The following is a 25,042-nucleotide window of genomic DNA, read 5'->3' as shown; positions in this document are numbered from 1 at the left end:
CAGTGAACCACTTCTAGACAACTATAGTAGGATCACCAGACAAAAGTATGGCCATTGTTTGACATTAATGGCGCAGATCTTATAGGAAGTGATGCATCCCAATTTAGAAGAAATGTGAAAAGTGCATAAAATAATCTGCATCATTGTTCTGGACATTCTAAGGCTTTTCTTACAATATAACCGAAGGCTTCCCATAAACTGTCCATGTCTGAAGACATTCTAGCCAAGGGAGAGTCCACCAAACCGACATATCAGCAGCTGCCCATCTGCTAAATTTACAGGCCCCCAGGACTGTGAAAGGCACTGCCAGAATTGCTTCATGCATTTGTCATATAGTGCTGGAAGGCTGTAATCCTGCATGCTGACCTATTTTTCTATAGAATCTCTACAGTTTATTGTCTCCCTGAAGCTCAACAGGCTCTTTTCCGTTGGAAATATATTATTAAAATGTAGGGGGGTTTTTTTGTTTCGCAGTCTCTCTTCTAATCAATCTATGAAGGCTTTACACAATGATTATTAAACTTGCTTGGAAGAGCCAATGTGACTTGGTTGTCACATTTGTCTAATGTCCTAAATGTGGCAGGTTGTTTCATACTACACAAAATCCTTAAATAAGTGAATGTGGCCCCTGAAGGAATTTAATGCTTGTCTTGAGAAAGACAAAATGTTACCCACCCTTGGTTCCAATATCTACAATGAAGAGAACCCGAGGCAAGGTTAATACAGCACTTTTAAAAAATAATCTGCTCTGTCACTAGAAAAAATCCACAGTACAAACAGGTTACACTTCAAATTAACTGACTTTAAATTTAACAAATTAACACAGTGGAGTGGGGTGGGGAAAATATGTGTGTTCCTATTACCAGGTAATCTAAGGCAGAGGAAATATGTGTGTTCCTATTACCAGGTAATCGAATCTCAAGTTTGTCCAGGTTCATCTGGAGTAGAATTTCAATAGTTTCTTTTTAGCTTTTCTTCTTTATCAAGAATAGTCTGCTTTAAGCTCAGAGAAGCATCTTCAAACTTAGGGTTTAGCTCCAAGACCTTGTTGAAATCCTTCATGGCGTCATCAAAGAAACCTGCCTCAAAAAAGAAATGAAAAAGATGCCTTTGTCTTACTCTGCATATGACTATTGTACTATTTTTCTGTATCTCTTCTATCAATACAGTATATTTAATCTTGTTGCCCTGCAGAAACTGCAACTCCTTACTTTCATTGTCTCCCACAGAACCTCCCACAAAACCCAAATTTGTTGAGTTGCCCTAACAAATTTCATAAATGAATAATAATTATTTGCACGCTTTTGTTTTCCAAAGACACAAAAAGTACACACCACAAACTATTCCTTGGTATAGTGTAATGATTAATATGCAGAATAATAAACTCTGAACTAATTTATGTTTGTATGTCTGTGTGATTGAGGCTTCAATCATCTGGATGCACGAGTAGACAGAATTACAATGTAGGATATAGAATCTATTAAAAAGCAGTTATGTTCCCCCCTTGCCTCTGAGACCATTTCAGTGCACTGTTCCTTTGCCTACAGTGGGTGTTTTCACCTCATATATTAGTTAGCAATACTAATCCTAATTCATAGGCCCAATAAGACAAAGCAATGGGTATTACAGTGCAATTGTGTAGACTTGTGTTTAGGAACTATCCAAATGCTTGAGTAAACCATTTACATGTACAGTAGAAGTATACCAGGTTGAGCAGGAGATTAAGCAAGGTTTCAGTCACTGCCATCATACTTGGAAGTGATCTACTTCTGATACATTAGTTTGAATCTTCTTCATAAAACTTTATCTAATAAATCACAGCACACAAGTAAAAGGGCAGAATCTTCAAACAAACAGGAAACAAAGCAGCTTTTACAAAGTCAACACACATTATGGACACTGTGCCCTTTCAGATAGTGGGTCATTGTGTTCTAGGGTCAAACATTGCACAAACACTTTATTTTTACAGTACTGCATTTCTAAAGTGGAATCTTTTGGGAATATGGTGTTATGTAAACCCAAGGGAACCCAAGGGGACGCGGGTGGCGCTGTGGGTTAAAGCCTCAGCGCCTAGGGCTTGCCGATCGAAAGGTCGGCGGTTCGAATCCCCGCGGCGGGGTGCGCTCCCGCTGCTCGGTCCCAGCGCCTGCCCACCTAGCAGTTCGAAAGCACCCCCGGGGGCAAGTAGATAAATAGGTACCGCTTACCAGCGGGAAGGTAAACGGCGTTCCGTGTGCGGCTCTGGCTCGCCAGAGCAGCGTTGTCACGCTGGCCACGTGACCCGGAAGTGTCTCCGGACAGCGCTGGCCCCCGGCCTATAGATGTGAGATGGGCGCACAAACCCCAGAGTCTGTCAAGACTGGCCTGTTCGGGCAGGGGTACCTTTACCTTTACCTTTAAACCCAAGGGAAATCACGAAATGTGCTGCTACAGTTTTGCATTACCTTTTTATTCCATTTGTTAAAGGGGATGTGTTGGCATTCAGAAGGGGGGCTTACTCTGTGTTCTGCTGAAATCTGGGTTTCCTCAGTGGAAGGACTGATAAATGGCAACAAGGTTTCTGGAAAGACTGCTCACCTACACTAGCAATAAGCCATGGGTCGGCAAACTAAGGCTCATGGGCCGGATCAGGCCCAATTGCCTTCTAAATCCGGCCCACGGAAGGTCTGGGAATCACCGCATGGCTCGCCAGCGAGCGAGTTCTTTCCCTCCTCCCTCCCTCCCTCACATGGCGGCAGCAGTGCCTCCTCCCTCCCTCCTCCTGGCTTCTCCCCGCCCTGCCTAAAGGAGGAAGGGGGCTGGGCTTTGTTGGTGCCAGCTCCTCTCCAGAGCCCTTTGTGCACCGCTCATCGTCCCCCCTCCGCCACCACCAGCCCCTGCCACTCGCAAGACACAGGTAAGCAGCCACCGGGGCTCATTTGGTGCTGTGGAGGAGGGGAGAGTCAGGAGGTGGCTTACCTGAGTAGAATGTGTCCTTTTATTTAAAATGCATCTCTGGGTTATTTGTGGGGCCTGCCTGGTGCTCTTGCATAGAATATTGTGTCCTTTTATTTAAAATGAATACAATATGTGTAGTGTGCATAGGAATTCATTTTTATATATTTTTCAAAATATAGTCCGGCTCCCCACAAGGTCTGAGGGACAGTGGACCTGCTGAAAAAGTTTGAGGACCCCTGATAAGCCCTGGCAGTGCACAACCACAGGAGAGCACTGGGTTTATGCTAGGGCAAGGAGCAGAAAATAGATACCTCTCAAATGTTTAGCAGCAGCAGAACCTCTGATTATACTGTTGAATATAAGGAAGCTGGGGCTAATCAGAAATTCAGCTCAAAACTAATTCCTGCACATAGAATTATTCAATTTTAAGTTAGAATTGGGACATGGGTGGCGCTGTGGGTTAAACCACAGAGCCTAGGACTTGCCGATCAGGTCTGCGGTTCGAATCCCTGCAACGGGGTGAGCTCCCATTGCTCGGTCCCTGCTCCTGCCAACCTAGCAGTTTGAAAGTACGTCAAAGTGCAAGTAGATAAATAGGTACCACTCCGGCGGGAAGGTAAACGGCGTTTCCGTGCGCTGCTCTGGTTCGCCAGAAGCGGCTTAGTCATGCTGGCCACATGACCCGGAACCTGTACGCCGGCTCCCTCGGCCAATAAAGCAAGATGAGCACCGCAACCCCAGAGTCAGTCACTACTGGACCTAATGGTCAGGGGTCCCCTTTACCTTTAAGTTAGAATTAGCCACTATTCTGTGGATCTTGGGATTGATCCTACAAGCCTGAAGTCTGCCCTGATTAGGGAAGATTTTAATATTTGATGTTTTTTTTTTTTTTTAATCTGTTGGGAGCCACCCAGGATGGCTGGGAAAACCCAGCTGGATGGGCGGGGTATAAATAATAAATTATAGTGATGATGATGATAGGGTGCAGCCTCACGTCATACAAGTGAAGCCTAAGAGCCTGATAAGCACTGATGTGCACACAAGAATCTACCTCAGAATCTTGCTAGACTGGGGTTCCTCAACAAAGTGGAAAAGGTTCCCAGAAGGTAGAAAGTTTTAAAGTCATCTGTCAAGAGAACCTACTCAGAATGTTGCCAATTGAATTAGGACAAAGAAATGCGTTTAAATATCCAATAAGGAAAGCTTAGTTCCATACCTAGTCTATACAATATTAATCCTCGGTTATAGTATGGGACTTCAAATTCAGGCCAGGCTTCTATAGCTGATGTATAATCCTCCATTGCTTCATAGAAGTCAACTCTCAAATACTTGATCTGTCCCCTGTTGTTAAATGCTGTTGCCAGATCATGACTGATGAAAAGAAAGGGAAGAGAGTTATTGTCACCTACAAAGAATTGTGATGCCTAAACATAAAATGACACAGAAAATCTGTCAAGATTATAAAAAGTTAAGACCCGGCTGAAATAAAGTGAGTCTTAAAAATTAGGTGAATAAAACAAAACAAAAAAAAATTGCTTAAAATCCATACTTTGGAACTACAGGAAGAAGATGCACACAGTGGTCACAGATCTGTTGCAACATCTTAAGCAACAACCCAGGGCTAATCCTGTACATGTTTACTCAGTACAGTGAGGCTTGCCTTTGAAGTAAAAGTACACAGAATTGCAGCCTTGGGATTGCTTGCAAAATCACTTCCTGTGTAAATGACACTGAGGTCTGTTTCCCAAATCCTCATGTCGTTGGCATTTAAATTCCACCCTTTACTCAAAGGATTGTAATGTGACATCAGTAGTCCTCCCCCTCCTCATTTTATCCTCCACATCGACCCTGGGAGGCAAGTTTGAGGCAGTAGTGACTGACCCAAGGTCACCTAGTGAGCTTCATGGCCCAGTGGGAGGATTTGAATCCTGCCATCCCAGATCACGCAGTCTGGTACTCTTAACCACTACACCACACTGCCTCTTTCCTTTCCCCCTCCTCCCCTTTTAAAAGGGAAAACGAGGGGAAGGGGCTGTGAAGTTCATTACTGCAGCAGAGACGTTGAATGATTTTGGATGAGGGGGAGAGAGAAAATACATAACAGCTTTCCTGCGAAACACACACACGATATTAATCTCGTCTATTGGAACTGGACTTCCCACCTGCTGGCGCATGCGCAGTACTCGATGTAGCTGCTGTACAGCTCTTCCGCCCTTTCGTACCGTTGCTCCCCAAACGCTGCGTGCGCATCACGCAGGACGTTCAGCGCAGGCGCAGACTCAGCTGTCGAGCCTCGGTCCATTATTATTATTATTATTATTTTAACGGCCGCTGTTCGGGTGTGAGTTCGGTTCCCAACGCGCAGCTCTCCTTCCCAACCCGCCACAAAATATCTACCGCGGGAACAAAGCCCCCTTCCCTCCCTCGCGCGTGCGCGCCCGCCCGCCCGCTCGCGCCCAACTGTCCTTCGTGGCAGCCGTTGGGGCTGAGGCAGCGTCGCGCGACTCTCCTGCCGTGACGTCATCGGGAAGGCCCCAACCATAGATCTATTCAAGAAACGAAGACTGCCGAACGTTTCGGAGCTTCCGGGTTAGTTGGAGATATTCGCTCCGATGGCAGCTAAACGGAGCACATGCGGTTTTTAATGGGTATGGGCTACGGAATCTTACGGGGAATAATTATTATTATTTTAAATAATGCTAATAGTATTTATGGCAGTGTGTATACACACACACACACACACACACACACACACACACATATATATATATATATATATATATATATATATATATAACTAATTTTATATATGTGTGTATGTGTGTATGTGTGTATATATATATATATATATATATCTCGAACATTATATATGCAAATAAAAATACAGTGGTACCTTGGTTTATGAACTTAATCCGTTCCGGAAGTCCGTTCTTAAACCAAAGCGTTCTTAAACCAAGGCACGCTTTCCCATAGCAGCGGGGGACTCAATTTAAAAATGGAACAAAACTCAACAGGAAGCGAAACATGTTCTGCTTCCAAGGCAAAGTTCCCAAACCGAAACACCTACTTCCGGGTTTGCAGCGTTCTTAATCCAAGTTGTTCATAAACTAAGCTGTTCTTAAACCAAGGTACCCCTGTAATAATATTAATAAAACAAGTGGTTGGGTGGCCCTCTGTCATGGATGCTATAGCTGAGATTCTTTCATTGCAGGGGGTTGGACTAGATGACCCTCGGGGTCCCTTCCAACTCTCACATCATAAAACTCTAAATTTTAAAAGGCAAAAATTTGGAAGGGACCCTGAGCAATACCTTCCAACATTTTCTCCTATGAAAATAGGGACGTCCCATTATCCATAAGGATAATTTTACTATTTCTACCCCACCCATCTAACTGGGCTGCCCAACACATATAAAAAACATAATTAAACATTTTTAAAAAACCATCCGCCTTCAGACGGCTTGTGGGGTTGGATAACTCTATACCCTCCAACATTTTTCTAATTAAAATAGGGACATCCTAAGGAAAAACGGGACGTCCTGGGGTTAAATCAGAAATCAGGATGGCTTCTCTAAATCAGGGATGTGCCTGGAAAATAAGAGACTCCTGCAATGCAGGAATCGTAGCAAAAGAATCTCTGATATATGGCCATTGAACCTCTGTTTAGAAACATCCAATAAATGAGTCCACCCCATTCCAAGACATTTCCATATTTCTTCTATCCAAAAGCTCTTACCCTCAGAAAAGTTTTTTCTCGTGTTTAGTCGGAATCTCCTTCTTTCATTCCATCAGTTCAGGTCCTACCCTCTAGATCAGAAAAGTTCTCTCCATCTTCAACGTGACAGCCCTTCAGATATTTGAAGATCACTATCATCACCTCTCAAGTCTTCTCTTCTGCAGGCTTAGCAATGCCTGACTCCCTCATCTGTTCCTCAGAAGGCTTGGTCGCCACACCTTTAACCTCTTGGTCGCCCTCTCCTTACCCCAATCTGGACAGGGGCACTACACATACACAAATAAGCTTACAGGTGCATATTCTCGCCAGAGTTGAAAATTGAATGTGCAAAATGCATCCTCTGTATGTAGTTCTCACATGCAGCCTTTAAAAATCGCTAATATTCTGCTGATCGGCTGCTTGGGCAGAGCGTGGATTCAGTCTTCACCCAGTACCTGATTTGAAGGTGTTTTAGCTTTGGAAAAAACCACTCCATGTGCTGCTGTGACTGATCTGTTTGAGCATGGGTTGCCATCACAAATTCTTTCCTTCCAACGTTTTTGGAAACTTCTTTGGCCCAGTATATAGTGTCCATACAAAAAGAAGAAGAAGGAAGGCCTTGTGAAGTAGAGAGTGACTTCAAGAAACCAGAGAAAGTCAGGACAAGCATTCATTTTGTTTGTGTTATGTCTCAGACCTCGTTTATGTTAAGTAAGTGTCCTGCCAGATTTGAAGAAAAGATTCAGATCATTTCAGTTGCAGGAATGGATGAGTCATTAAATTGCTTTTTTTGTTGTTTCTGAGTTCATTCCGTCCTCTAAACACCTTAATGTGTTTCTAAACTTTTCAGACCATATCTATCAGGTGTGTAGAATCCCAGAACTAATACCATATGACAGGAAAGACATGTTAGAAGCTTCCCTTCTCTCCAACTAAACACACTGAAGCAGCATAATTTTTGCAGAAGAACCCCAAAACTCAACATTATAGTGTTGTGAGGGTTTTTTTTTTTAATGCAGGTGGTTAGGCTGTATGCTTGAGTCTCTTCTGTTTCCTGGGTCCAGCAAATAATCAGTTGCTGAAATAGCCATGCTGTCTTCCTGGTGAGTTAATGGCCCTTGTATGTGTTGTTAAGGTAACAAAGGAAATGGCTCTGTGCCAGAGGACAAATATGTGGTGCTCCCTTTCCTCAACTGGTTGCCGAAAGACAAAAGCCAGAGTTGGAGGTGTGTGAGAGCTAGAAGCAGGCAGCAAGCTGAAGCATGTAAGGGAGAGACATGCTTGATTTCTAAGGAAATCCAAGGCTGTGGCTATAGAATAAGCAAGGCTTTCTTGGGGGGTTAATGCTGTGAGCCCCTGACTTGTAAGCTCAGGTTGAATATCTGTGTAAGCGCCTGGAACCCCTGAAATCTCACATGACTCTGAGATTGGGATGGCACGCAAGAACAGAATTGCTCTTTGTTTAGGGTTGCCATGTTTCAAAAAGTAAAAACCAGGACACCCTGAAAGTTGTTGAGCTTTTCTTTTACAAAAACACCAAAAAAAGAGACTTATACAAGCATATGAACAACTTGCATATAAACATAGACTTGCCATGGACAAATTCAATGATATTTGGAATCCATTCTTACAAATACTGTAATAGGTTAAAATCTGGCGAAGTGCAATAACAACCTTGTAAAATATACAGTTTTGGTTTCCCCCTCCCCCCTTTATTTTTCCTTCTATGCGGGTTCTGTTTCTATTTTTCTATTTTTTATTTACATCTCACCATGTTCAGTGCACATATCATTATGTACTTTTTGAACTTTTAATAAAGATGTTAAAAAACAAAAATGCCAAAAAACCACATTTTTTCGCCACATCTCAGGAATTCCCTCCGTACGTCATTTCTGCCCTTGAAATCCTGGTAATGTCCGGACGTATGGCACCTTTGTGCATGAAAACAAACGAGCTACTCTAATCAAAGCTCTGGTTACAGCTGTGAGTCATAACACTATCTGTTAAATTACCCCAGTTTACTACTTCACTAAACTGTGATTTGGAGCCAGGCTAAGGCTCCAGTACACACTTATCTGGAAGTATGTTTCATTGAACTCAGTGGAGCTTACTTCTGAGAAGGTATTCCTATGTGATGATTGCACTGTAAGTTTGTTGCATTTAGATTCCATTGAACGCTGTAGGGCAAATTTATCATCACTTAGTTCTCATTAAAAATAGTGAGGCTTAAGTGCAACTAACTTGCAGTGCTATCAGATGCGCCAAAGAACAATCTTTTAAGTTCAGTGGGCTGTCAGTCAAGCTGCAGCAGAATCAGCCAATGTGGATCATAGCAGCGGCGTAGCGTGAGTTGTCAGCACCCGGGGCAACGCAAGTAATTTGCGCCCCCTAACCCGGGGCAAGGCAAGTAATTTGCGCCCCCCCAACCCCTAACCTGCGAGTTGCCGCTGGCGCTGCCGCGCAAACAACGCTGCTTGCCCGGAGGAGGATGGAGGCAGAAGCAGCCGCCGCCTGTGGCTGGGCCGAGGAGATGGCGGCGGCGGCAGGGTGCAGAGGCTGCCCGTGCCCGGCCAGGCGTCGGTGGCGGCGTCGGCGCTGCTGCAGCGGCTGCTCCTCCTGCGAGCAGTGAGCGGAGAGCAGCCACAGCGAAGGCGGGGGCGCGCGCGCTAGGGCGCAAGGCTGGCGGTGGCGGCGGGGAGCCTGGCGGAGGAAGGAACTTGTCCCTTCCCTCTGGACTCGCGCCCCCCCAGATGTTGCGCCCGGTGCGGCTGGCACCCCTGGCACCCCCCACGCTACACCACTGGATCATAGACACCATTGAGGCTGCAGCATTCAGAACCAATTGAAGTTTCTGAACTGTCTTCCAGGGACATGGAGTGAAATGATTCTATATTGAGTTAAATTAGCATGTGGGAAAGGGAAATTAACCCTGCAAGTAAGATATTGACATAGTGAGATTGCAAATCCTATTAGTGCTGCTGAGTTATTGGCCCATTCACAAGTTTCCTTTGTTGTTTCTATTGGAACATATTTCAACCAGGATTTGTTTTCTCTGCAGAATTATCTTCTATAACCTGAGGGCCACAAAAGAAGCCTCAAATACACATTAGGTCATGCTGTCAAACAGGGTTTGCAAAAATAACTCTAAGAATACCCAAAACCAAGCTGTAAATTATTCTGAAAATCTGAACAAATGTGAGCCTTAAAAAAAAATACCTCTCAGTCCTACCTCACAGAACTTTGGTCTGACTACCAACTTTTTGTTTACTATGGCAGTGACACGTTTACTCTGAGCAATGGACCATTGCATAAGTTTCCAGACCTGGTTTCCTTTTCAAAGAGTGTATGCACAACAGGCCTAGTCAAAAACCCAAATGGGTATGGCCTTGGAAATGAAAAGTAAAACCAAATAAAACTACTCTCCTGAGTTGACATGGCTTTGATAGATATTGTTGATGTCTTCTCTGGAGGCAGATGAGACCAATAGTGGGTCCAATAGTATTTTTAACCGATGACACATGGAAGTTAGGATCCAAGCCACTGTGAATAGGGTGTGTTTGGCTTATTATACATTTGATATTGTATATGCTCATCTGTTAGCAGAAAATACTGAACGCACATGAATTTACGTATGTGGAATCATGCAATTCAGTGAATGCACTTGGTTGATTTATTTCTTAAATGATATTCATATATTAAATGTAAACGTAACTTAACCTTTAGGCATGGCAGATTAAATAGGGTCACTGATATTCCATAACTGGATATACACATAAAAAAGAGGAATATACTGACCGACAGTGGAGTTCTCAATGCAAGGAGAAAGCTACGCAGAGGCAGCCAAGTATTTTAGGGATAAATTGCTCTAGTTCCATGTTGAGGAAAGTTGTTCTTGAAGGTGCTACTGGAAGGAAATTTTTTTACAGTGGTACCTCGGGTTACATACGCTTCAGGTTACATGCGCTTCAGGTTACAGACTCTGCTAACCCAGAAATAGTGCTTCAGGTTAAGAACTTGCTTCAGGATAAGAACAGAAATCGTGCTCCGGCGGTGCCGCAGCAGCAGGAGGCCCCATTAGCTAAAGTGGTACCTCAGGTTAAGAACAGTTTCAGATTAAGAACGGACCTCCAGAACGAATTAAGTACTTAACCTGAGGTACCACTGTATTTTGTTTCGAGGAAAGTTTGGTTCTCTCTCCTCACTTTTCCACCCAAATGTGGCACCTGTTCTTTTATCATGGCTTTCATTTCCATCCATCCATCCATCCCTTCTGAGGTGTGGGCAACTTTCCTATCTTCAAAAAGGAGTAACCATTTCCTGGGGCGATCGTCTCCAAAACAAAAGGTCGTCCCCCCCAAAATGGGCTCCCTTAAAGGTTGGCTTTTGGAAGCTAGTAGTGGGGGCTGCTGAGAATGGAGAGGGACAAAGCGAGAAATGGGGTGAGGTAGTGCCTTGGAGGGAGAGCTCAGCAGTATAACCAGTTATAACTTCGTTGTCCAGGTGCAACTTCTGTGTCTGCCCACCCAGAGGCTGGAGTTACTACTCCCCATGTTTATTTTATCTAATACAGTGTTACCTCGGGTTACGTACTTAATTTGTTCCGCAGGTCTGTTCTTAACCTGAAACTGTTCTTAACCTGAAGCACCACTTTAGCTAATGGGGCCTCCCGCTGCTGCCGTGCCACCGGAGGACGATTTCTGTTTTCATCTTGAAGCAAAGTTCTTAACCTGAGGTACAATTTCTGCGTTAGCGGAGTCTGTAACCTGAAGTGTATGTAACCCGAGGTACCACTGTACAGTCATACCTCGGGTTGAAGTAGCTTCAGGATAAGTATTTTTGGGTTGTGCGCTGCGGCAACCTGGAAGTAACGGAATGTGTTACTTCTGGGTTTCACTGCTCGCGCATGCGCAGTCAAAATGACATCACACACATGTGCAGAAACGGTGAATCGCGACCCGCACACGTGCAGACGTGTGTTGCATTCGCTTCTGGATGCGAACGGGGCTCCGGAACGGATCCCGTTCACATCCAGAAGTACCACTGTACAAGTCCTGAACATCTTTGATAGCTGTGTGAGAAGAAACTTTTTTTTGACAGGTTTAACCTCCCTTCTTCAGTGCATCTCTCTGTGTTGACATTAAGTATCCAAAAATCAGAGACACAGAGCCTTTATTAGCAACGCTCTAGTCTACTTTCTCTCTTGCTTCAGTTTATATCTGTGCAGTTCATTTTTCCCACCTCAGGGTATGAACATATATTCACACACAGTTAGATTTGCCATACGTCTGGAATTTCCTAGACATGTCAGAAATTTATTCCGGCAGGGAGTTTGGAAAATCGGCAAAATATCTAGGAAGATGTTGCCTGAAAAAAGCTAAATGACTTTTGTGTCCTGACTCTTACTTCTAGAAATATGACAATCCTAACTTAGTGAACAATAAGCAGTACATGTAGGGTCCCTGTGGGAAAATCAAAACTTGCTATCCAGATATAAAAGTATTTGTTTATTTTAAGGGCCTGTAACAGAGAATACGGGACAACTATTTTAAGATAAGAACTCGCACTGAATCAATGAACCATGGGCTAAGTTGCTTTCACAGTGACAAACAAATTTCCTGTTTTTTTAATGTATTGTATACATTCTCACAGAGCTACATAGAAAAGAAAACTTTTCCAGAGTATGCTGATCTTTATTAAAATGAACGGTTGCAAGATATAAATTACATTAATATGCCATAGATAAATAATGTCAGGGGCTTTTAACCTTCCGCTGTACATTGTGTTTCATCCACATAGTAGTGATATTTGAGCCAGTCCATTCTGCTGATATATTTTGAGTCCTTCTGGATTAAAAAAATGGGGTTTAAAGGGACCTGAATGTCATTTGGAACAGCTTGTCCCACTAGACATATATGTCTCTAAGGGCAGAGAAATATCATTTAAATCAAAATCAGAGATAGGAGATAGCATTTATATTCTACTTTGCCAGATGCAGAAAAGTTTTTACAATGCACCATACCAGCCACAACTATTTATATGGCTTTATCTGTACCTATAAATGGTTGGATATGAGAGGGGCAGATTTAGTTTTAACCAACGCATTCAAATATAGTTGTAGAAATATGCACTGCACAGTGCATATGACTATAAAAACAACAACATTGATTTTTATGCAGAATGAACTTTCTTTGATTAGACACAATTATGTGCATTACACAAGTGGCATCACTACATGCATTTGCACTTTTTTTTTTTTAACAACAAAGCAACTCCTTTGAAATAAAAGCTTGCAAAGTGCAATAGGCAGGAACTGTTTTTAATTGCAGCAGGTTCTTCAGCTCTAGACATGCTCTGCTCCATACTGGTATGCTTCTAATTTCTTGGACAGATCATCTAGTGGTCAACCGTTAAGGAACATATCACATTGTTGCAGATCAGATTTTGCAGAGACGTTTGCTACACGAGGAAGCACACGAAACAGCAATGCACCCACCACTGAAAAGATCTCAAAAGAAAGGATATGTTTTGTAGATATTGCCTCAAGGTATGAAGTGGCCTGCTTGTGAAATTTAGCAAGTGATTCACATTTACAGGCCTCTTCCGTTGTCGTAGAAGGAAGACGACTTCTTGCTATTCCTGAGGAGAAAATGAACCATATGCTTTCGGTTATCTATATATTAGCAATATTTGTTACCCACTCTTCATTGCCATGGGACGCGGGTGGCGCTGTGGGTTAAACCACAGAGCCTAGGACTTGCTGATCAGAAGGTTGGCGGTTCGAATCCGCGCGACGGGGTGAGCTCCAGTTGCTCAGTCCCTGCTCCTGCCCACCTAGCAGTTCAAAAGCACGTCAAAGTGCAAGTAGATAAATAGGCACCGCTCTGGCAGGAAGGTAAATGGCGTTTCCATGCACTGCTCTGGTTCGCCAGAAGCGGCTTAGTCATGCTGGCCACATGACCCGGAAGCTGTACGCCGGCTCCCTCGGCCAATAAAGCGAGATGACTGCCGCAACCCCAGAGTCGGCCATGACTGGACCTAATGGTCAGGGGTCCCTTTATCTTTACCTTCATTGCCACAGGCAATCTCAGAGCAGGGTACAATAAATAAAACATTAGTATCTAAACCAGTGGTCCCTAATTAGCTGAGTACTGCGGACGCCTTGTTTTTTAAAAGGCTGAGTCATGGACCCCCTTACTTTTGAAAATGTTGATATCTCTGTGGTAGGTTTTTGCTGTGTGAATGGTGCCACTATGCCCTCCAGCATGTCCCAGTACAAAACCAGCATTGTGTCTTCCGGGCCGCACTCCCATGTGAGTCACAAGACCCATGGGAGAGCACAGCTCCCCAAAATGGGATATCCTGAACAGAAAACCATTAAACGTCTCCATGACAGAAGATATCATGATAGCATAGCTTTCCTCCTCAGTACATCTCTCTTCAAGGGTAAGCGTCGTCCTGTCATGCAGCTGTTACACACCACACGTTTAAAAACACACACCCCAAAGAATCCTAGGAACTGTAGTTTGTTCGGATGCAGTGTGGGGTGAACTACAGATCCCAGGATTCTTGAGGGGTGGGTGTCTTAAATGCATGGCATGCACGCAGCCAAGGGGAGAGAGACAATTCCCAAGAAAAATGGCAGCCCACTAAGAATGCAGTTTCTCAACCAAACTGAAATCTATACTGCGGGGAAAGAAGCAACACAATGCTTTTCCTTCCTGATGTATCGGCCAGATTCTTACTTGAGCACGTTTTCTTATCTGCATTCAAAGTGAATCCTTCATAGCACTCACAACGATGGGAACTGCCACTGGGAACACAGATTTGTTGGCAGTCGTGGGTTCCAGGAGCGCAGACGTCCAAAGCTGAAGAATGAACTATTTAAAAAAGAGAGAGAATCGCGATAAATAGGCTTGCACCCTCCCTTTCTCATTAAATATATGCTGAATGAGCTGCCATATCTTTACTTGAACAGGTCTTCTTGTCCGGATTCAAGGTGTGCCCTTCAAAGCAGTCGCAGTGCCAAGAGTCACCGCTGGCGACACAGATCTGTTCACAGTCATGGTCTCCAGTTGTGCAAACATCCTTTTCTCTAGCTAGGGAGGGAGTTGAGATACACTGTGTAACTTGGTCTTCACAAAGACTCATTTACTTATTTAGCACATCCATATCCTGCCTTTCTATCAAGGAGGCTCAAAGCGGAGTGACCTGGTACAACCATTATATATATATGGAGAGAGAGAGAGAGATTGGTTTATAAAGACTTTTGTAACTGGGGAAAAAACAAAACACGCTAATTGAAAAATGATTTGAATCACCCTCTTGAGGTATTTAGAGAGAGTGGAAGTGACATAATAGCTAGGTTTGTCACCTGAGACATGGGGAACTCTCCAACTCAAATTGTACTTTAGCCATGACATGGCAAGGTATAAATAAAGTTTTGGGGATGCTATTCCCTCAGACCCAGCCCTCCTTTACCGGCAATATGGGAATAAATAATAATGACCTAGCTTACAAGATAGTTTTGAAGAACAATAAGATTATTCAAATGCAAATAAGAAATCACATCGCTGAATATTTTTAAACCCAAAAAACACAAAACCTCCCATCACGAAATGTGCTGGCTAATGAAGCTGCCAGATTCTTACGTGAACAAGTCCTCTTGTCTTGATTCAAGACGTAGCCTTCAAAGCACTCACAATGCCAGGAGCCATCACTACTCACACAGATTTGCTCACAATTGTGAGTCCCAGGTACACAGCTCTCCCCACCTAGGACAGATAAGGAACTACATTAATAATTCAACACTAAACTTTTTTCTTTTTTTAATGATAAAAAGACCCTCAGAAAATGTATTACGTGAAGGAGCCTCCAGATTCTTCCTTGAGCAAGTTCTTTTATCCGGATTCAAGGTATACCCTTCATAACACTCACAATGCCAGGAGCCATCGCTACTCAAACAAATTTGCTCACAGTTGTGTGTTCCAGGTACACAGTTCTCTTCACCTAGGTTGGATAAGGAACTATATCAATAACTAAATAATAATTTTAAAAACAACAAATCTCTTCATAACGTGTTACCTGAGGGAGCCTCCAACTCCTTCCTTGAGCAAGTTCTCCTGTCTGGATTCAAGGTGTACCCTTCATAGCATTCACAACGCCAGGAGCCGTCTGTACTCACACACAATTGCTCACAGTCGTGGCTTCCAGATACACAACCCACTCCACCTAGGATGGATGTTAAGGAATTACATTATTAGTTGAATAATAAATGGAAAAATTACACAGAAAACAGAAGAAATCTCACAAAATGTGTTACCTGAAGGATCCTCCAACTCCTTCCTTGAGCAAGTTAAGTAATAGTTGAATATTAAATTGCTGAATTGCTTAGAAAACAAAATAAATTTCATGAAATGTGATACCTGAGGGGGCCTCCAACTCCTTCCTTGAGCAAGTTCTCCTGTCCGGATTCAAAATGTACCCTTCATAGCACTCACAGCGCCAGGAGCCGTCTGTACTCACACACAATTGCTCACAATCGTGGCTTCCAGATACACAACCTTCTCCAGCTAGGACAGATAATAAGGAATTACATTAATAACTAAGTTATAAATTACTTTTTTTAAAAAACAAATGTCCTCACAAAACATGTTACCTGAAGGTGCCTCCAACTCCTTCCTTGAGCAAGTTCTCTTGTCCGGATTCAAGGTGTACCCTTCATAGCATTCACAACGCCAGGAGGCATCTGTACTCACACACAATTGCTCACAGTCATGGCTTCCAGATGCACAACCCTCTCCACCTAGGGCAGATGTTAAGGAATTACATTAATAGTTGAATAATAAATGGATAAATTACTTAGAAAACAGAAGAAATCTCACAAAATATGTTACCTGAAGAAGTTTCCAACTCTTTCCTTGAGCAAGTTCTCTTATCTGGATTCAAGGTGTACCCTTCATAACATTCACAGTGCCAGGAGCCATCGCTACTCACACAAAGTTGCTCACAGTTGTGGATCCCAGGCTCACAGATCTCCCGACCTAGGAGAGGCATTAAGGAACTACATTAATATCGAAATAATAAATTGATAAAAAGGCAAATCTCCACATAAAATGTGTTACCTGAGGAGGCCTCCAACTCCTTCCTTGAGCAAGTTCTCTTGTCCGGATTCAAGGTGTACCCTTCATAACATTCACAACGCCAGGAGCCATCTGTACTTACACACAATTGCTCACAGTCATGGCTTCCAGATACACAACTCTCTCCACCTAGGGCAGATGTTAAGGAATTACATTACAGTTGTACCTTGGAGCAAAAAATACGGTAAATCTCACAAAATGTGTTACCTGAAGAAGCTTCCAACTCCTTCCTTGAGCAAGTTCTCCTGTCCGGATTCAAGGTGTACCCTTCATAGCATTCACAAAGCCAGGAGCCGTCTGTACTCACACACAATTGCTCACAGTCGTGGCTTCCAGATACACAACCCTCTCCACCTAGGATGGATGTTAAGGAACTACATTATTAGTTGAATAATAAATGGAAAAATTACACAGAAAACAGAAGAAATCTCACAAAATGTGTTACCTGAAGAATCCTCCAACTCCTTCCTTGAGCAAGTTAAGTAATAGTTGAATATTAAATTGCTGAATTGCTTAGGAAACAAAATAAATTTCATGAAATGTGTTACCTGAAGAAGCTTCCAACTCCTTCCTTGAGCAAGTTCTCCTGTCCGGATTCAAGGTGTACCCTTCATAGCACTCACAGCGCCAGGAGCCATCACTACTCACACACAATTGCTCACAGTCGTGGCTTCCAGATACACAACCCTCTCCACCTAGGGTGGACATTAAGGAGTTACATTAATACAGTGGTACCTCGGGTTACAGACACTTCAGGTTTCAGACTCCGCTAACCCAGAAATAGTACCTCGAGTTAAGAACTTTGCTTCAGGATGAGAACAGAAATCACACGGCGGCAGTGGGTGGCCCCATTAGCTAAAGTTGTACCTCAGGTTAAAAACAGTTTCAGGTTAAGAACAGAGCTCCAGAACAAATTAAGTTCTTAACCCGAGGTACTATTGTAATTGACTAATAAATGGATAAATTGCTTAGAAAACAGAAGAAATCTCACAAAATATGTTACCTGAAGAATGTTCCAACTCTTTCCTTGAGCAAGTTCTCTTATCTGGATTCAAGGTGTACCCTTCATAACATTCACAGTGCCAGGAGCCATCGCTACTCACACAAAGTTGCTCACAGTTGTGGATCCCAGGCTCACAGGTCTCCCGACCTAGGAGAGGCATTAAGGAACTACATTAATAACAATGTAATAAATTGATAAGAAACCAAATCTCCACATAAAATGTGTTACCTGGGGGAACTTCCAACTCCTTCCTTGAGCAAGTTCTCTTGTCCGGATTCAGGGTGTATCCTTCATAGCATTCACAATGCCAGGATCCATGTGTACTCACACACAATTGCTCACAGTCGTGGCTTCCAGATGCACAACTCTCTCCACCTAGGGCAGATGTTAAGGAATTACATTACAGTTGTGCCTTGGATCCCGGACACCTTGGTACTTGGAGGTTTTGGTTCCCAAACAGCGCAAACACAGAAGTGAGTGTTCCGGTTTGCAGACGTTCTTTGGAACTTGAATGTCCGAAGGGGCTTTCGCAGCTTCAAATTGGCTGCATAAGCTTCCTGCAGCCAATAGGAAACCACATTTTGTTTTCCAAACGTTTTTTGGAAATCAATCGGACTTCCAGAACGGATTCCATTTGAATTCCAAGGTATGACTGTAATAGTTGAACAATTAATGGATAAATTACACAGAAAACAAAATAAATCTCACAAAATGTGTTACCTGAAGAAGCTTCCAACTCCTTCCTTGAGCAAGTTCTCTTATCTGGATTCAGTGTGTACCCTTCATAGCATTCACAGTGCCAGGAGCCATTGCTACTCACACAAAGCTGCTCACAGTTGTGGGTCCCAGGCCCACAGGTCTCCCGACCTGGGAGATATATTAAGGAACTACATTAATACCTAATTAATAAATTAGTAAAGAACAAATCTTCTCTCAGCATGTGTTACCTGAAGGATCCTCCAGATCCTTCCGTGAGCAAGTTAATTAATAGTTGAATAAAAAAATTGCTAAATTGCTTAGAAAACAAAATAAATTTCATGAAATGTGATACCTGAGGGGGCCTCCAACTCCTTCCTTGAGCAAGTTCTCTTGTCTGGATTCAGTGTGTATCCTTCATAGCACTCACAATGCCAGGAGCCATCTGTACTCACACACAATTGCTCACAGTCGTGGCTTCCAGATACACAACCCTCTCCACCTAGGATGGATGTTAAGGAATTACATTAATACAGTGGCACCTTGGGTTACAGATGCTTCAGGTTGCAGACTCCGCTAACCCAGAAATAGTACCTCGGGTTAAGAACTTTGCTTCAGGATGAGAACAGAAATCGCATGGCAGCAGCGGGTGGCCCCATTAGCTAAAGTTGTACCTCAGGTTAAAAACAGTTTCAGGTTAAGAACAGAGCTCCAGAACAAATTAAGTTCTTAACCCGAGGTACCACTGTAGTTGACTAATAAATGGATAAATTACTTAGAAAACAGAAGAAATCTCACAAAATATGTTACCTGAAGAAGTTTCCAACTCCTTCCTTGAGCAAGTTCTCTTGTCCGGATTCAAGGTGTACCCTTCATAACATTCACAGCGCCAGGAGCCATCGCTACTCACACAAAGTTGCTCACAATTGTGGGTCCCAAGGGCACAAACATCCACAGCTGGGGAAGGAGTGTACAGAAGACTTATGCCCGATGGTGCCACAGAAAACCTTTAATGCTCTCTGGTCAAATAACTTATTAAGCATTTCCTGGCTGAGATGGCACAACTGTCTCATAGGGAGACACAGTTCAGTTTTTATGTGGGGAATTTATTTATTTTGAACATTTGTATACTGCTGTATCATGAAAAGATATTACAAATCAACTTACATCAATAAAACCATATAATACATTAAAAAAGAAAAAGGGAAAAAAACAGATTTACCTAACAACATACCTTAGATCCTGAATGCCCTGAAACTCAGATGTTTTGGCTCCTGGACGCCGCAAACCCAGAAGTGATTGTTCTAGTTTGCGAATGTTCCTTTGGAACCCAAATGTCCGAAGGGGCTTCCGCAGCTTCTGACTGGCTTCCTGCAGCCAATCAGAAGCCACGCTTTGATTTTCAAACGTTTTAGAAGCTGAACGGACTTCCGGAACGGATTCCGTTCGACTTCCAAGGTACGATTGTATATCCTTATTTTAGCAGCAGAAACAAAAGGGAGTAATCACCATGTAGTGATTATCTTACCACAGAACGTTTTTCGAAATTTGGAAGCCAGCTTTTCTATCACACCATAGGTCTCCACATAAGAAACGTGCTCATTGACCGGCTCACTCACTATCAGCCGCAAGAACTCCATGTCCGCTCGGTCAACCCCAACGGCATAAATCTCGATTCCAGAGGCTCGAGCCTTGTAAGCCACCTCATGAACCCGATCCTGAGGCCGGCCATCGGTCACTATAATGACCACCTTAGGGACGTCATGGGAAGAGTCCCTTGCCCCTCCGTCTCTGGTGAAAACTTCGTTGATGGCTGTCTGGATGGCCAAGCCAGTCATAGTCCCCACAGATAATGGATGGATGTGATAGATGGCATTCTTCATGGAAGTTTTGTCAAAGTACTTCTGAAGATTAAATTCAATCTTGACTGTGCTGGCATAGTTCACCACCGCCACACGAGTCGCTCTTTCCCCCACATCCAAGGCTTCAATCAGTTTGGCCAAGAAGGTTTTCACTTTTTCAAACTCCTGAGGCCGGACACTGCGGGAGCTGTCTATTATAAATACAAGGTCTATGGGGCGACTCCGGCATATAGCCTCTGCAAGACAATTGAAGCACAATATTCCAAATTAAGTGGCTGGACTTAAGAGAGACTTTGACCAACTACTCCTGATTTTTTCTTTTCTTTTACAAGTTGGACTCCGGTGTGGTACAAATGGAAAATCAAGAAATCTGCCTGCCTGGGATAGTAATATGTAGCAGTTTTAGGTACAGTTTTAGGCCTGCTCAGAAGTACATTTAAGAAGAATATAGAAGAGTTTAATAGGGCTTGCTCCCCTCAGGTGAGTATAGGTTTGCAGTCAAGACTTTAATGATTTTATCACTGTGAAAGTATTGCGAATATCAGTGTCATTTTTATTTAAAAAAATAATAATTCTACACTAATGGTCATCACAACAGGCTTGACACAATTGGAATAGTGTGTTTTCAGATAAGTGTTTATAGTAGGATTGGAACTCCTCACCCCTGAAAGTTTTTCACGATGTCCGCCACCCCCATTTAATATGAAGTTACCAATTCTGGAGAAAATCTGAAAGCAGGACACACACACAAACATGTCACCAATGACCCATTTGTGATATTCCAACAACTTCTTTGCAGTTTAAGCCCCTGTCTGGAGATCCAACCATGGTAGCAAGTCAGGGAGAATATTTAACATTTGTGCAACTTTTACAGCTTCTTCAAATTCCCTATCCTCTCTCCACCCCCCCCCCACCCTGCCTGCCTTATTATACTTATGCTTAGCCGCATGGTCTAACAAGCCTCTCTTGAGTTCCTATATACCAATGATTTGGGAACTTTCACCACTTTGCAAGTAAGCCAAGTTATACTGCCTGTGCAACTTTTCCGAGGGATGTATGGAATAGCACATGGACCGGACCTTTGAAGGATTTGTAAGTGAACCAATTTTTAACTTAACAAATGTTGGGTCTTCTTCTATGCTAGGGGAAGAGGGAAGTTTTGGAACTCACAAGGGCATAATTAAAAGTTCTAACAACCTATTTTTCCATGTGTATTTATAACATATATATTTCTATTACTACTTGGCTTTTCTCTAAAGCACCCTGGTATCTTCCAGGTGTTTTGGGTGACAACTTCCATCATCCCTGATCATTTGTCATGCTGGCTATGGGCTTGTGAGAGCTATAGTCCACAACATCTCAGCTACAGCATTGAGAAAGTCTGGCCTAAAAGTTTCCCAATGTATCATCAGGAATTCTCATCAATCCAATATGGTTGTTGAGTGTTTATGATAGAATGCCTGCCATCATCACATCTCGTCAATAAAAAAAGATACACCAAAACAATTTGTGTCCCCCCTGCAGACCTGCCAGAAAAAAAGGAGATTGTGTTGGTCCTGAGCGTGGTAACTTTGCCCCTGAAGGACCAGGTGCGCAGCCTGGGAGTCATTTTGGACTCACAGCTGTCCGTGGAGGCGCAGGTCAATTCTGTGTCCGGGGCAGCTGTCTACCAGCTCCATCTGGTACGCATGCTGAGACCCTACCTGCCTGCAGACTGTCTCACTACGGTGGTAGATGCTCTGGCTATCTCCCGCTTGGACTACTGCAATGTGCTCTATGTAGGGCTATCTTTGAAGGTGACCCGGAAACTGCAATTAATCCAGAATGCGGCAGCTAGACTGGTGACTGGGAGCGGCCGCCGGGACCATGTACCACCAGTCCTGAAAGACCTACCTTGGCTCCCAGTACATTTCCGAGCACAATTCAAAGTGTTGGTACTGACCTTTAAAGCCTTAAACGGCCTCAGCCCAGCATACCTGAAGGAGCGTCTCCACCCCCATCGTTCAGCCCGGACACTGAGGTCCAGCTCCTATTATTATTATTAACTGAATATTTGGGAATACAAGAAATAAGAGCATATAGCCAACACCTAGAAAATATGCCTGACCTTTAGCATTTATCCAGACCCTCTGCCCATAGCACAGAAGCTAAATTACCTGTAGAGGAGACTGTTGAAGAACCCTCGGTATCTCCGGAGTAGGGTTCATCAGCCCTTGCTGCAGCTTTTCCGCCGAATCTCTTGCCCTGCAGTGGAATGGAGCGCAAACCTACCCGAACTGATCGCTTAGGAAACCTGTACCGGACCCCTAAAACTGCAGGAAGTAGTAGGAAAAGGCAAGCGCCAGGCGTCTTGAGTAGCCAGAGCATTTCAGCTGCTTTGGTTTGAAGACCAGCTCCTCTACCTCCCTGACACTGTCTGTGTGCCTTTCCTTGAGACAGGTTTTATTTTATTTTTTAAGTTCCTGGCCAGAGAGCAAGTGTGTGGCGGGCAAGGAGAAAGCACAGTCAGTTCACTCCACCCTTTCCCAGGCAGTTTCTTCCGTTGAGTCACCCACGTTCCCTCAGTAGCCTTCTCAGTAATCACAGTGGGGAAAATCAAAGCCAGGTACTTCGCTTCATCAATCAAGTGCTTCAGCTGTCAGGATTTGGGGTGGCCAACTTCAACTTAGCAAGGGGATCAGCTGCAGTGAAAACAGGGCACAAAGGGAAGCCAGTATCCAAGAAAAACGCAGGACAGGGTAGGAAAAGAATGTATTTAATTCATCGGCACTAGCATCCGATTTAAATTCATAGGTGACAACCAGGAAAGTGAATTTATCTCCCCACCACCCCCTGTCCAAATATCTTTGGGAAAATTCATACATGCATTTCAAACTAACTTGAGAGATTTAAAGTGATCAGTTAATTGGAAAGTAAAATAGTATCACCTTTTTGGAAGAACCTAGGGAGCTGGCTTGAATTGTGTCAGAACACTAGTTCATCTAACTCAGCAATGCCTAAACTACTCAAGTAATGTTTAAAGCAGCTCTCCCAAGGTTTCAGGCAAGGATCTGGAGATGTCAGGGCTTGAACCCGGGACTTTCTGCATCCTTCTGCCCGACGGCCCTTTTAGCAAAGTTCCCATACCTTCTCTGACCTCAACATGCCTGCTGCATGCTGAATATAGGTAAGTCACATTCAAGCAAATCAGTGTTTAGATAATGGCAATGAAGTTGCACATGTTGTTCTCGGCACATCGACAGAGAGCCAAGGAGCAAGTCTTGGCTTGTTTACATGGATGGACCACCCTCGTATAAACTCCCAAGACGACCAACAGTCCACATTCAGAAGTCCTGAGGATCCACGTCAGTGATACAAATGGAGCTGAAATCCTCCTGCTTCCTAAAAATATAACCAGACTTCTCGCAAGCACAGGTATGTACATAAGAACAGAAAAGTATTCAAGAGGTGAGCCCATCATGACAGCATCAGAGGGCTATGCCATCATATCAGAGGGTTGCAGCCAGAGTATTAACCAGAGTAGACACACTAAAATCAATGGGCCTAAGTCAGTCGTGTCCATTAATTTTAATGGGTCTGTTCTGGATAGCCTTTTAAGTAAAGCCAGAAAAATTGAAACGTACAGCACAGTGCAATATCTACCCTGAAGATTGAGGTATTAGCCTGGGAGTCAATATGTTTAACAGCAGTTCTGAGATCTGAAGACCAACTGAACCCCTCCTTGCACCTGTTTTTAAAAGGTGTATGGGGAACACTGCAAAAGTAATGTTTATTTAGCATCTGCCATGGAGATTGAGATATTGCCGTTAAAGTTGATGTGCATATTCAGGGCTGTGTTTTTACCTACCAAACCTGAACACCCTCTTGAAAGTAGATAGCACAAACAGAAAGGAATCTGTTTTGAAGACTGGGAGATCGCTGTGAACTGTTTATAGCAGAATTCTGTATCTGAACTTCAGATACCCAGCGTGCACCTCACACCTGTTTTATGGTTATGGGAAAAGAAAATATACATGTTGCAATGTCCTGAAGGCCAAATTAGACATTAACCAGATCTATATTGGGGATGGGATTCAGCTAAGGAGTCCCATCACCTGCATAAGGGCTTCTGTAACAGAGTCCCCCCCCTCTAATCCCCTAGGCCTCCTGAAATTGGCTTGGGGGGTAGGGGTTGGGAGAACCTCCATAATAGTATGTAGGGGGGAAGGAGGTAGGGTTGTTCTATCTAGCAAACCAAAAATGCTTCCCTTAATGGAATGATCACCTTAGTGCAACACTGAATTCCTCCCAAGGTCTTCTTCAAAGCAGCTAAGGGATATTGGATTGGGACCATAACAGCGAAGAGGGAGCTTATCTCTCCTTCCATCCAGACCAGGCTTTGAGATGGACTTTTGTCAGCCACCCAGCTCTCTCCTGGGATCCTCTCCCAAAGGACAGTTGGTGGTAGGCGGGGGAAATCTCTGGAGTAGTCTTTACCCATGTTCCCACTCTCTCCAAGGGTGGACAAGTCTATTGAAGGTGCTTCCCCAAGCATGCCCTAACATTTAGAGCAGAGATGACCAACTCCCAACAGACTGTCACAGTATACTGTCTACTCACAGTATAAAAAAACTGGAGATGATCTACCCACTGGGCCAAAGTTGTTGAGATTTTTTTAGGAAGACTGGGGGGGGGGGGAGAGATCACTGAGG

General features: G+C 43.6%; 2 protein-coding genes across 2 annotated transcripts; both read right to left on the bottom strand.

The window, feature by feature from the left end:
* Window positions 1–712: 712 nt before the first annotated feature.
* On the bottom strand, window positions 713–5,467 carry TTC32 (tetratricopeptide repeat domain 32). Its single transcript, XM_082215679.1, has 3 exons — window positions 5,100–5,467; window positions 4,154–4,308; window positions 713–1,079 (listed from the first exon to the last, which is right to left on the bottom strand). Exons 1-3 carry the CDS (start codon window positions 5,459–5,461, stop codon window positions 952–954), a joined length of 645 nt encoding a protein of 214 aa, XP_082071805.1. The 5' UTR covers window positions 5,462–5,467; the 3' UTR covers window positions 713–951.
* A 6,233-nt stretch (window positions 5,468–11,700) lies between these two features.
* Window positions 11,701–22,824, bottom strand: MATN3 (matrilin 3). The gene is made up of 19 exons (XM_082215465.1): window positions 22,508–22,824; window positions 20,018–20,587; window positions 19,300–19,446; window positions 18,845–18,991; window positions 18,514–18,660; window positions 18,022–18,168; window positions 17,794–17,940; window positions 17,339–17,485; window positions 16,998–17,144; window positions 16,773–16,919; window positions 16,545–16,691; window positions 16,307–16,453; window positions 16,074–16,220; window positions 15,733–15,879; window positions 15,511–15,657; window positions 15,300–15,422; window positions 14,619–14,747; window positions 14,394–14,528; window positions 11,701–13,287 (listed from the first exon to the last, which is right to left on the bottom strand). The coding sequence occupies exons 1-19, from the start codon at window positions 22,716–22,718 to the stop codon at window positions 13,052–13,054; spliced, it is 3,315 nt and encodes a 1,104-aa protein (XP_082071591.1). The 5' UTR covers window positions 22,719–22,824; the 3' UTR covers window positions 11,701–13,051.
* Window positions 22,825–25,042: the final 2,218 nt, after the last annotated feature.

This window comes from Podarcis vaucheri, assembly GCF_965113315.1.
Source record: "Podarcis vaucheri genome assembly, chromosome: 3".
NCBI classification, from domain to species: Eukaryota; Metazoa; Chordata; class Lepidosauria; order Squamata; family Lacertidae; genus Podarcis; species Podarcis vaucheri.
This window is presented reverse-complemented; position numbering and strand designations above follow the sequence as displayed.

Coding starts and splice junctions, on each gene's coding strand:
- MATN3 (XM_082215465.1), bottom strand. CDS start 22,718: ATGCTCTGGCTACTCAAGACGCCTGGCGCTTGCCTTTTCCTACTACTT. Junction 17,486..17,793: donor AGAGTTGGAACATTCTTCAG/GTAACATATTTT, acceptor TGTCCACCCTAG/GTGGAGAGGGTTGTGTATCT. Junction 15,880..16,073: donor GGAGTTGGAGGCCCCCTCAG/GTATCACATTTC, acceptor CATCCATCCTAG/GTGGAGTGGGTTGTGTATCT.
- TTC32 (XM_082215679.1), bottom strand. CDS start 5,461: ATGACGTCACGGCAGGAGAGTCGCGCGACGCTGCCTCAGCCCCAACGG. Junction 4,309..5,099: donor TACTGCGCATGCGCCAGCAG/GTGGGAAGTCCA, acceptor TCTTTTCATCAG/TCATGATCTGGCAACAGCAT. Junction 1,080..4,153: donor ATTAATATTGTATAGACTAG/GTATGGAACTAA, acceptor TTTTTGAGGCAG/GTTTCTTTGATGACGCCATG.